Genomic DNA, 12,935 nt, shown 5'->3' with positions numbered 1-12,935 from the left:
ACTGGAACACTAAAACTGTTTTTTGGAGATAGGGTCTCATGTAGCCCAGACCAGACTTGGAATTTGCTGTGTAGCCAAAGACAATCTTGCAGTTCTGATCCTCCTCCTCTCTCTACTTCCTAAGTACTAAGATTACTGGTGTACGCCACCATGCCTGATTTGTACTGTGTTGGAGACTGAACTCAGGTTTTTGTGTGTGTTAGGCAAGCACTCTACCAACTAAACTATACACCCAGTCCCTAAATCTTGCCTTTGACACCAGTGGGATGTTTGTTAATTAGTGTGAATTAAATGAGACAAACACTAAAAAGCCCAGACTCACAGGTGCTCAATCCATAGGGCCTCCGTGATTGTCCTCTGCCAGCTGTGGCACTATTAACCAATTAGCTTCTGGCTCAAGGACTGCGAGGAATCTTACTTAGATTTCATCTACACTGGGACTCCTCTCCATCTCTGCTCCACTTCCACTGGCCACAAAGAGGAGGTGGAGGACACCTGACAGAAGCAACTGAGATCTGGTGGATTGCCAGTATAGGAGTACTGGTTCCACCTGGGCCCAGGCTTTGCTCGGCCTAGAAACCTGTTTCATTTGTTTTCTTCACTTTGTTCTAGACATAGGGCCTCCGCTGAAGAACATGACTGGTAGAAAACTAGTTCAGTACTATGTGAACAACAGTCTGATGCAGGGACTCACCATGGCCCAGTCAAGGTTTGAACCACTGTAATTCCAGGCCCTCTGTCAAGTGTTATTTTATCCTGGTACACTGACTGCTGTCCTGATCTGCTATCTTTAATTTCTACTTAGGAAATTTGTTCTCTAGTGGGTGCAGGGGTAATGACTGGCTACGGTGGTGACCGCTGTGTCCCCAGGCCAAATCCACACTCTCAAGTTCATGACTGCCCCAAGCAGGCCACAGAGGGTACATACTTTTCTTTCTCTATCTCCATGGAAAGTCGCTTCATGTCAGTATCCTTGAAGTCGAATGACAGGCTGTCACCAATGATGTTGAAGCTTGGTATGTCAGGAGGCAGTGGTGCTGGGATTGGGTTCATGGGCTGCCAGAAAGAAAGTCAGATTAGGAGGTTTAAATCACACAGGATAAAGCCCTCTACACCCAGTACTGCCAGGCAAGTGGTCCCAAAGCACCCACATTCAGACAGGCTACTTTCTCCTCAAACTTCATCATTTCCATGATCACTTGAATCAAATACAAACTTATGCTCAGCTTTTCATGTAGGAAACTCCCAGGGATGGGGCTATGAGCTGGACACAGAGAAGACAGGCTCCCTGGCTCTAAGCACATGAAAGTCTTGTTCAGGAAGCAGATGTCTGCAAATCCTCACAGTTTAGTAAGGTGAACACTAGCCAAGGCAGGAACAGAGGCTTAGGAGGCTGGAGGGGATCACTAGGGCATTGCTTCCATGGGGATCAGTGAGTAAGCCAAAGCAAGGTACCAGGCAAGAGGCAGAGTGGTGGGTGGAGTGGGTCCAGCAAGAGCACTGGGCATCTGTAGTGCCCTGTGGGGAAGCTGGCAAGAGACTGGCTTTGGTCCAGAAAGGCTTTGCTTGGATGTTAGGGGCTTAGATTCAGAAGACAGAGCCAGAGCAGGCTTGAAATAAAGAAGTCATTAGACTTGTTTGCAGGACCTTTTTATCCAAGAACAAAAGGTCACCTATCATACAGCCTCTATCTACCTCTCCAGTGTCCCCCATTATTTGTCCCGCTAAATCATAAAGAGTACAGCTTATTGTCCCTGGGGCCATACCAATTTCCCATTTGTGTACTTCTGTATGTGTCCTCCTTTCTTTCCCTGCCTGCAGCTCTCTCTTCCTCTTTCCTTGTCATTTTCCGTGGTCCTAGGGGCGTGTGTGTTAGATAAACACTCTACACTAAGCTACAGCCCCAGCCCTTTTGTTGTTTCTTAGGTAGGACCTCACCACATAGCCCAAGCTGGTCTCAAACTGGTGAGCCTTCTGTCCCAGCCTCCTGAGCACTAGGATGACAGGTGTATGTCATCATGTCTAGCAAGTTCTCCATTCCTTATTCAAGGCTCTCAACTCCTACAGTCTCTCACCAAAGCCCTTCGAGACCTGTCTTAGCAAAATGGCTGCTCTTTCCCTTTGCAGTTCTTTAGTGTGGTGTGCACAGTGCTGCAACAGGTCTGTCCCTCAATCCCATACTGCAAAGTTCCCTTGTGGTTATGTCTTTTTCTTTCTGTGTCTACAAACTTCCTGAAGGCACTCTGTCTTTTACATCCTTAGATCTTTTACCGGGTCTGGAACAGTGTTTAGGAAGAACAAAGCTCGGAAATTTCATTTATGGTGATGAGGTCTAAGGCAGGACATGTGGAGGGTGTCAAATGTAGTTCTGAGCAGGGACATCTGGGCCCTACATATACTCTGTTTTCAGGGCCAAATGCTGGGTATATGAGAGTCTGGTCTGTAAAAATTCATCAGGCTGGATAGTTATAATTTAGGCACATCTACTTATCTTATACTTCAAAAAAAATCCCAGGAAAGAAGAACCCTTCTGGGGAGAGCAGAAACTAGCATAACCTCTTTGGCGAGCATCACAATTGAACATCTGACCTCAGGGTCCTACTTACAAGAACTGATTCTACCAACATTGTCACATATGTGTGCAAAGATGTGTGTTTGGGGATGTTCAGTGCAGTTGTGTTCAAAATTGCTACAGAAAACATACTAAATACCTATCTACAGGGACTGCCTAGCTGCATTACAATCCACCCACAGGGTGTGATGTGATTAAGGAACTGGTGTGTTCTCCTCCAGGACACACTAAAGGAAAGAGCAAAGGGAGAGCAATTTATAAAGTTTCCTCCAATAGATGTTTTAAACACATGTACTTCAGGTACACAGCCCAGATGAGCCCTCAGACTATCACAGTCCCAGCTGTCACCTGAATGTGACCATCTAAGAGATCCTGAGAGAAGACATGAGCCTGGTTAGCACATCATGCCCCAGAGACAAATAAATGGTTGTTTGGGGTTATCTGTTACTCAGGAATAGATAACAAGGACACATGGCAATAACAAACTGCTCGAATTTCCCCAACTCAAACCTTGGGCACTTACGTCTCTGTGTCCTAAATGCATCTGTGTAATATGTGAATGGGCCACGTGCACAAACATACAGTGTTTGTCATGCACACAACTGTGCAGTGTTGTGTGTTGCATATGTGTGAATGGATTATATGTTTGTGCTGTGAATACACTGTGTCCTTGCCTAGAATATCCCATCGCCTCTTCCCTGCTCAGCAGGGGATCTGGCTCCTCTGCTAAACACAGCCACACTGAGCCCTTCCTGTCTCCAGAGCTGAGTTGTGATCTGGGCACCAGTGCATATCTGTCAGGATAGAGATTTCCAATTGATGATATTCTATGGGTAGAGAACAAAACCTTTGCAGAGTGGAATGAGCAGAGGAAAGAGACTAGTCAGTCCCAGGCTGAATGGCAGACTAGGAGGGTCCTATGCAGGCTATTTGCTTTGTTCTGTCACCCTGAAGGCACTGTGAGGTGAACTAAAGGGCTGGGAGGCTTAGGGAAGTTGCTAGACCAAAGAAGCCAAAGACTGATAGACCAAGCCCAGGCTCACTGGATATGTGGGCTTGGTGGCAATTTCCAAGAGCTTCTGCTTGGCTCTTCGCTCTGCTTCTCGGGCTTCCTGAAGGTCTTGCTTTAGCTGATCGGCCTCCTTGGCCCTGCAAAGAAAGACAGAGATGTCAGCTCCACAGAAGGGGACAGAGAAAGTGAGTAGACACCTTACCTCCAGAGCAATGACCTGAATTAACCCTGTACATGGCACCTAACAAAGCAAACAGGGACAATGTGGCAGGGCCATTCACAGGAAGCCAGCACTTCTAAAGTAAGAACAGTATTCCTGGGTACCGTTCATCTCAATGGTAAAGTCAGACTGGAACATGGGGTAGCTGGTGGGAAACAACTAAAGTGGCAGTTCTACAAGTCAGCAAAATGCAGTGGTTTGTGCCTGTGGGGCCAGCTACCCCAGAGGCTGAGGCAGGGGAATCACGTAAGTCCAGGAGCTGGAGGCCAGCATGGGCAACACAGGCAGATGCATTCTCAAAATAAGAAAAATATCTAGTCTGGTAGCCCATGCTTTACACTGCAGCACTATGAGGCAGAGGCAGGCAAATTCCTGAGTTTGAGGCCAGCCTAGTCTACATAGTGAGTTCCAGAATAGCCAGGGCTATATAGTGACACCCTGTCTCAAAGAAACAAACAACAATAACCAACCCACCTCTGAAGCAGGTTGAGAGGAGGGAGGGTAGGGAGGGCCCAGAGACACTCTGCTTGTTTATGGGTGAAGAGTGGGCTGGGCCAAGGAGAGCATCACAAGCCTTACACTGGGCCACAGAGGGCAGAACATGAAAGAACTGTTTCTTCATGTCCCCGTAAAACAGTTGTAGGTCAACTGTCCACTTTTCTTGGGCAGGAAGAAGTCCCACCACTGAAGGCATTTGTGTCTTGGTGCAGAACTCTGCTCTGAGTTAGGTATAACATGGAAGGCTTGTACAGGAGTTCAGCCCCAGAGAGATGATCCATACACAGAAAGAGGCCAGGGGTGGACAGGCATCAAGGAATCATACTCTCAGAATGACATGCAAAAAGTGGTGAAAGGGGCTGGAGAGATGGATCAGAGGTTAAGAGCACTGGCTGCTCTTCCAGAGGACCCGGGTTCAATTCCCAGCAACCACATGGCGGCTCACAACTCTAACTCCAAGATCTGATATCCTCACACATACATGTAGGCAAAACACCAATGTACATTAAAAAGAAAAGAAAAAGTCGGGGTTGGGGATTTAGCTCAGTGGTAGAGTGCTTGCCTAGCAAATACTAAGGCCCTGGGTTTGGTCCTCAGCTCCGGCAAAAAAAAAAAAAAAAAAAAAAAAAGTTATTTTATTGGTTTTTCGAGACAGGGTTTCTCTGTAGCTTTAGAGCCTGTCCTGGACTAGCTCTGTAGACCAGGCTGGCCTAGAACTCACAGAGATCCACCTGCCTCTGCCTTGAGAGTGCTGGGATTAGAGGCATGTGCCACCACTGCCCAGCGAAGTTATGGGTGTTCTGCCTGCATGTATGTTTCTGTACCATGTGCTTGCCATGCTTGCCTGGTGCCTATGGAGGCCACAGGAGCGGTTGCATCCCCTGGAACTGGAATTATAAGTGGTTTTAAATCACCATGTGTGTGCTGGCTAGGAATCAAACCCGGGTTCTCTGGAGAGCAGCCAGTGCTCTTAACCTGTGAGCCATCTCTCCAGCTCACTGCTTCCCCCTCTCTTAAATGTAAAAAGGCCTGTTCTCATTTCTTTGGCTAAAAGCAGTCTATGGCTACCCTTAAGTGTTCTTCTCCTGCAAACTTCACTATTAGAAAGACGGGGTGTGCTGTGGAGGCACGACAGAAAGGTTCCCTCAGCAAGAGAACGAAGTCCTATGCCTTCCTAGTACCTCTCATCCCACCAGCCTGTCAGGGAAGGAGGACTCTGATAGTCCTATGTCCACAACAGAGAAGAAGTCTGAGGATGCTGCAACCAGCTCTGGAAAGACTGGAACCAAACAAGCAACCCTTCACCAGGCTCCAGTGCCCAAAACAGCCACTCACCTCCTCTCTGACTCCTCAGCCATCTTCAGTGCCAGGACTTCAGCCTCCAGCACCTTCTGCTCCATCAGGCGCTTCTCCTCCTCTGTCCGAATGGCTGTGGCCTTGATTCGCTGCATCTCTTGCTCAGCCTCTGCAGCCTTTTGTGCCAGAAGCTTGGCCTCCTCCTCTGTGATCTGTGCCTTTTCAGCCAGCAGGTCAGCTGTTTCCTCAGACCGCATCTGGGAGGGAAAGTACCCTCAGATAGTGTTCGTGCCTATCTCCCCACGTCTGGCCTCCCCATCATGGCAATAAGAACCAGTCTTTTTTTTTTTTTTTACTTTTGTTTTTATGTTTATAGGTGTTTTGCCTGCATATATATCTGTGCACCTGTACATGTGCCTTCAGAAGCCAGAAGAGGGAACTGAATTCTCTGGGGCTAGAGTTACAGAAGGTTGTGAGCTGCCATGTGGGTACTGGGAATCAAACCTGGGTCCTCTGGAAGAGCAGCCAGTGCTACTAACCACTGAGCCATCCCTCCAGCCTCCAGGCCAGTCTTAATTTCTCTGTGCCTTCCCACTGAGAGACTCCCAGTCTTTCTGACAACAGATGACATGCTACACACTAACTATTCAGTCTTGCATAAGCCACCATAGAAGAAAGAAAAAAGCATTTTACATAGAGAATGCATTTCAGCAGAAGCTTATGTTTGTGGGGGAATAAGCAATTTAAACTCTGTTCTGTCTCTTTAAGTCAGTGATTCAAATGCAGGAATCATGCCCACTGCCCACTCCTGTGCAAATAACTGGAGACTATTTTCTTTCAGTGCTGGAGAATCAAATGCAAGGTAGGCTGGGCATGATGGGTATGCCTCTCCTCCAATCAGAATCAAGAGTACACAGTTTTCCTTGGATATATAATAAATTCAAAGTCCAGTCCAGGACACCTGAAACCTGTCTTCCCACTCACCACGCTCCCAAACTGAATACATAAAAATGGATAAAAACATAGAGCCTTGGGCATGCTAGAAAAGAGCTCTGTTCCTGAGCCACATCCCAGTCCTAGGATATTTTTGAGGTTGGAGTGACATTACTGGCAGCTAGCAGGTAGAAGTAAAGCATAGAACTACTCCCTTAGTAGTACCAGATTATGGCTTGTACTACTCCACAAGAGTTAATAGTGCCAAGGCCAAGAACCCCTGATTCAAAGACAACTCAGTTATGAAAGTGGAGTTTGGCTTCAAATGAACTGAACTTAAATTTTCCAAAAAGAAAAGGTACTGGTGTTTCAAAAAGTGAGAAAAGTCCATGGGGCACAGGAGGCCTAATTCCACAAGCCCGCATGTCACCCCAAGAGCCCTAACCCTCAGAAATCACCAGGGCTTCGTTGGCCATCGTCGCTTCTTCCTTCATCTGCAGCAACCTCCTCTCCAACTCATCCCTCGTGCGCTCGGCCTCCTCCCGCATCTGCTTCTCCCGAGCCAGCCGCTGACGCTCCATCTGGGGGTAAAAGCACAGCTCAGGGCACAGTGCCGCAGAAACCAACCGGCCAGCTTCTGGAGCCTTGCTCTCCTCTGGGATCTTTCTAGTCTTCACTTCTCATTGTCCGCTGCACTCTGCCCTAAACTAACTGCAGAATGAAACACTATACTCCTTGAAACAAATTCCAGTAGGGCATACAAATTACAAAACCAAATTCGGTCTCCACGTGCAGAGAAAAGAACATTCTTGCACACAATGTGATCTGACCATACAAATCTCTGTTATTTGGGAAACCTCACATGGCTCTGCTCTGTGACTGGCAGTTCTCCACATAGGTTCCTCCTCCCCAAAACAGTGGCCCAGAAAAAAACAGCTCTCTTATCTGTTCAGATGAGCCACCTTGACATTTTCAGTCCCTACGGCCCTTCACACAATTTCATCCACGATAGCGCCTCTTCTCCCTCTGCTCACAGAGAATGAGAGTTCCCACTCAGAATTTCACAGCAGGAAGCTGCAGTGGCTTTGCACAGTCTTGTACAGAGCCAGGCAGGAGCACAGACCTCACCCTTACAGAAACAGTACAAAGCCTCTACTGCCCCCCCCCCAGCCTTCTGGATCACAGTGTTAATTGGGCCACCTGCCAAGCTTAATGAGGGACCAAGACTAAAGACAGCATAGTTCTCTACGACTCCACGGCACTGAGTTCAGAAAGCAGAAGCCGAAGGTGAGCAGTGTACTGCCGTCTGCCTTAGATGACAAATCACGGCCAATTGCTCCTTCTAGTGTCAACCTCGCCCCACTCTAGTGCCACAAGGCCGTCCTTTCTAAACCTCAAGTCCCCAAGCGCCCTGAAATTGAAAGAATCATGCGACAGATAAGCAATAGAGTAAGCTCTTTGATTTTCCTCTTGACCTCAGTGAACAGTTGGCAATCTGTTCTTCAATTTCCACTAAAACAATTTCTATTTCTATTATTCTCCTTTTGAGAAAGGACCAGGACGTCCCCTAGTTCCCAGCCCTTGTACTTTTCATGAGACCTTCACCCTAAATAAAAAAGGACTTCCTGTTTTCAAAGCAGGTCATGACTTATGAAGATTTTCAGGTTCAATCTGTCCTCTGAAAACAGGCATCACCAGCTCCCACTTGACAGATGAGAAAACTGAGCCACACAGACAAGACTTGGCTGCAAGGCCACCATGTTCCATTGGGCCGCATTTGCACTTTTCCCTTCCAGGGCCCAGGGGCTTTCACTCTCCTTGATGCCTTCAGATCTCTAACTTCTAAACTTTCCTTTGCTGAAAGTGAGGTCAAAGAGTGCTTCTTAAAATCATCACTACACCTCCACGAAAGCTTAGAAGTACTTTTTTGTTCAACAGAACCTATACCATCATCCCTAAAACATTCAAAAGAAGACTCATGGTCCACTGTCTCAGGAAGTAAACAGAGGGCAAGCTCACAGCTCACTGGCTCAAACTGGGCATTTCTCTCTAAAGCCTGGGGCCAGGAGCCAGCCTCTCTGGGCTTCCCAAATCAGAGAACACCCCACAGACTAATTATTACACCTCTGAGCTTGCAAGTCCTGAGGGGAGCCAACTGCAGCTGCAGCTACTCTATCAAACAGTTCATCCCAAACCACAATTGATATTCTCAGCAGCAAGGCTCAAATTAGCTGTGGATTTCAGTGAGCAGAGAAGGTCTGCGAGTAGAAAACATCGATGCAGCTAGTCTAGTGTGCTGATGGTGCTGCCAGTACCTCCTGCAGAGGGCTAGCCATGTGTGCCCAGGCTCACCTGCAGTGAGGAAGTGCAGCAGGAGCCTGATTAACATTCCACAACAGGCACTGAAATGCTGTCTTGTATTCTATCACCATCTAATTAGAAAGGGCACTGACCTGGCAGAGGAGACAGACATAAAGGACAGCTAGATAGACAGAGAGACAAAACCATGCCTGGCTACCTTGTCCCAAGTCTGTGATAAAGACAAAAATGACTAAAGATCTTGCTCTGTGTGTGTGTGTGTGTGTGTGTGTGTGTGTGTGTGTGTGTGTGCGCGTTTAAAGATATGCTATTAGAACTTAGTATGAATTTCCTTTAAAATTTTTATGTTTATTTATTTGTGTCTGCAAGTGTGCATGTGGCAGGTAGAGGACAACTTGTAGAAGCCAGTTTTCTCCTTCTATCATGTGACTCCTGGGTGTCGAACTCAGGTTGTCAGGCTTACCCACTGAGCCATCCTGCCAGCCCAAGAGCTTATTTCTATAGCTGACACCCCATTATCTGGGCATTAGCTAAAAAAGATCCAACAGAGCCGGGTATTGGTGGTGCACGCCTTTAATCCCAGCACTTGGGAGGCAGAGGCAGGCAGATCTCTGTGAGTTCGAGGCCAGCCTGGTCTACAGAGAGAGTTCCAGGACAGGCTCCAAAGCTACAGAGAAACCCTGTCTCGAAAAACTGGTAACAGCCATCCCTTATCTCGCAGGCCAAGACTGACCAAAAGCAATATCATCAATTAAAACAAGGTCTTTAGGCCGAGTGTGGTGACACACCTTTAATCCCAGCTCTCAGGAGGCAGAGGTAGGTGGACCTCTGTGAGTTTGAGGCCAGTCTGGTCTACAGAGCAAGTTCTGGACAGCCAGAGCTGTTACACAGAGAAATCCTGTCTGGGGGGAACAAAAAAGAAAAGGAAAGGAAAAAAACCCAAACAATCCAAGATCTTTAATTATAACTACTCATTATTGTGTGTATGAGTGAGTGCATGAAATGTGTGGCACGTGTCCTGAGGTACCAGTGTGGATGTCAGAGGACAACTGTGGAGTCTGTTCTCTTTCCATCTTTCCATGGCTTTCAGGTATCAAATGAACAACACCAGGCTTGCACACCAAGTGCCTTTCCCTGATGAGCCACCTTGCTAGCCCTAAAACCACGTCTAAGCTGGGCATGGTGGTACACATCTGTGATCCCAGGATTAGGGAGGCTGAGGCAAAAAAACTGTTTAGAGTTTGAGGCCCAACTTGGCTCCAGAGAGTGTACCAGGCCATCCAGAACTACACAGTAGAGTGATCCTCAGACAAACAAACCAAGGGCTGGGGCGATAACTCAGTTAATGAGGGCTTGCTATGCAAACACGAGTACCTGAGTTTGATACTAGCACCCACAAAAAAGGCAGGGCATGGCAGCACACTGCGGAGGTGGAGACAGCCAGAGCCCAAGGGCTTGCTGGCTTAGCCTTATCAGTGAGTCCCTGGCCACTGAGAGTCCCTGCCTCAAGAGACAAAGTAGATGTCCTTGAGGAATGATACCCAAGGTTGACCTGTGGCCTCCAAAATCAAGTGTGTATACACACACACACACACACACACACACACACACACACACACACACACCAAATGCAAGGAACGAAACCTGAAGTCTTACTCACCTGCTTTCTAGCCTTCTCCTCCCTAGCCTGGGCTTTCATCTGCTGAACTTCTAAAGAGTCAGCCTTCCTCCTCCTCATAAATAGGTCATGGTTCCCAATACATAGCTGGAGGATCTGTGGCCACACAAACAGAAAACAGGTTACGTGCATAAATTTACTTTGCTGCCTACCAACCTGCCATGCCACAGCATCTTGGGCTCTGTGGGCAGCAATAAACCTGAGGAAGAAAGTGTGGAATAAACACAAAAGCCTTGCTAGGGTCTTCTAATGTTCTCAGTTCTAGAAACATGTACAAGGAAGGTACTTCAACTAATCCAGGAGATAAAAATCACAAGTGAACAGAGGACACTCCATTAGTCACCCAAATGTACCACAGTCTCCTAAGTCACGATGTGGCAAGACACATAGTGGGACAGGAAGACCAACCAGGAAGTTGGGTTGGGTCAAAGGTTATTCATGTGGAAAGAAAGAAGCTGGCTCTCTCCCTCAAACCAAAAAGCTGATTCCAGTTTCAAAGGTAACTTTTATTTGAAAATACAGAGTATTTTTTTTAAAGATTAATTTATTTTTTATGTATATGATGTTCTGCCTGCATGTATGACTGCAGGCCAGAAGAGGGCACCAGACCCCATTGTAGATGGTTGTGAGCCACCATGTGGTTGCTGGGAATTGAACTCAGGACCTCTCGAAGAGCAGCCAGTGCTCTTAACCTCTGAGTCATCTCTCCAGCCCCCCAGAGTATTTTTTAAATTAGGAAAAGGAGAGCCGTCAAGTAAGAAAACATAGAAGAACAAATGATCGGGGATATTTTTGGGGGATAAGGTCTGAGACAGGGTTTTTCTGTGTAGCCCTGGCTGTCCTGGAACTTGCTTTGTAGACCAGGCTGACCTCAAACTCAAGAGAGATTTGCCTGCCTCTGCCTCCCAAGTGCTGAGACTAAAGGCGTGCCGCCACCACCACCACCTTGACTATGACTGAGAATTTTATGTGTTGACATGAAGGGTGAAGATTTTTATTTGTCACAGCATCATAAGAAGGCAAATGAGCCTTAGGAGGAGGATAATAATTAAAGAAACAACCCAGGAGGAAAGTGGTCAAAAGACATGAAACAGGAATTTAACTGAACAGGAAATTAGATTTGGTCAACAAATATAAAGATGTAACTTTACTAGTAATTATAAAATGCGAATCAATATGGCAAGTGGAGGGCTGAGATACACCTCAGACGGAGTGTTTCCCGACATGCACAAGCCCTAATCCTCTCTCCACTCCCCCCCACTCCCTCAGAAAGGCTAACTGCACAGGTTAAACTAAAGAGAAGAGTATCGACCAAATCAAATATTATTTTATTCCTCTTAGCCAGAGAAACTAGGGCTAGATTCCTGGCAGAGAAGCTAATATATATATAATCATTAAATTCCTCAGAAACGTTAGTTCTTGGGGTTAGGGATTTAGCTCAGAGGTAAAGCGCCTGCCTAGCAAGCACAAGGCTCTGGGTTCGATCCTCAGCTCAAAAAAAAAAGATAAAATATATACAAATAAAACATGTAGTCTTTAAAAAAAGAAACATTAGTTCTCTGTCATGAAAAGCAGGATCTCAACTTACCAACTTATTAACACGAAGTTTTGAGGAGTTAAATTTGAAGACATCAATTTTCTTATCCAGGGGCTTAATAGTAAACTGAAAGAAAGGAGAACAGTTTCATGACACCAACTGAGAATCCATGAAAGTAGCAACCACACTGCCCCTTGCCTGTCCTCCCAGTGCCCAGAAATAAAGCCTTTGTGAGTTGGAGGCATACAGGGACCAAGACTGGGCTGCAGAAGTTCATGACCCTAACCATCTGCAAGGAACTGAAGTTGGAATCCATAATGGCCTGCTCCAGAGCTCACACTGGCATAGCCCCTTGCCTTCAGAAAGCTCAGTCTAGTAGGACTTAGTCCAACAACAGCCAAATACTCAAAGGATAACACCGTATATCAGTGTAGGTAGGACATGTCACAAATGTCCTAGAGGTTTAGAGCAGATCTAGCACAAATGGGAGGTATTATAGCTGGTCTTAGAATTATATGACAGGATAGCTAAACGACAGGTGGAGGGGTATTCCAGACCAGTCAAGTAATAAGAATAAATTCAATATCCAGCACTGAAAATTAAGAAGAGGAAGAGATGGTGAATATCAGCTCCTTAGCAATTGCAATGTTACAGTAGGCTTAGAGTAAGTAATAAGAATAAATTCAATATCCAGCACTGAAAATTAAGAAGAGGAAGAGATGGTGAATAGGGATATTAACCATATCATCTCCTTAGGAATTGCAATGTTACAGTAGGCTTAGATACATAGGAGGGCTGATGGGTGGTGAAGAATAAAAAGTCAGAGGGGGTGATTGCTGTGGAATATTATTTTAACTAGGCAAAGATGTG

The 12,935-nt window shown here is 46.5% G+C and overlaps 1 protein-coding gene across 4 annotated transcripts in view; it reads right to left on the bottom strand.

The window, feature by feature from the left end:
* Nf2 (neurofibromin 2) overlaps nt 1–12,935 on the bottom strand; it is a 91,413-nt gene that overhangs the window by 17,716 nt on the left and 60,762 nt on the right. For all 4 annotated transcript variants that reach the window (XM_036200804.1, XM_036200805.1, XM_036200806.1 and 1 more), the window contains exons 9-14: nt 12,117–12,191; nt 10,511–10,624; nt 6,990–7,112; nt 5,638–5,855; nt 3,616–3,721; nt 929–1,056 (exon numbers count right to left, since the gene is read on the bottom strand). In XM_036200804.1, coding sequence (XP_036056697.1) covers nt 929–1,056; nt 3,616–3,721; nt 5,638–5,855; nt 6,990–7,112; nt 10,511–10,624; nt 12,117–12,191 — 764 coding nt within the window. The remainder of the gene's footprint in view (nt 1–928; nt 1,057–3,615; nt 3,722–5,637; nt 5,856–6,989; nt 7,113–10,510; nt 10,625–12,116; nt 12,192–12,935) is intronic.

This window comes from Onychomys torridus, chromosome 10 (assembly GCF_903995425.1).
Source record: "Onychomys torridus chromosome 10, mOncTor1.1, whole genome shotgun sequence".
Lineage (NCBI taxonomy): Eukaryota > Metazoa > Chordata > Mammalia > Rodentia > Cricetidae > Onychomys > Onychomys torridus.
Note: the sequence above shows the minus strand (reverse complement) of the source record. Positions and strands in the feature narration are given on the sequence as shown.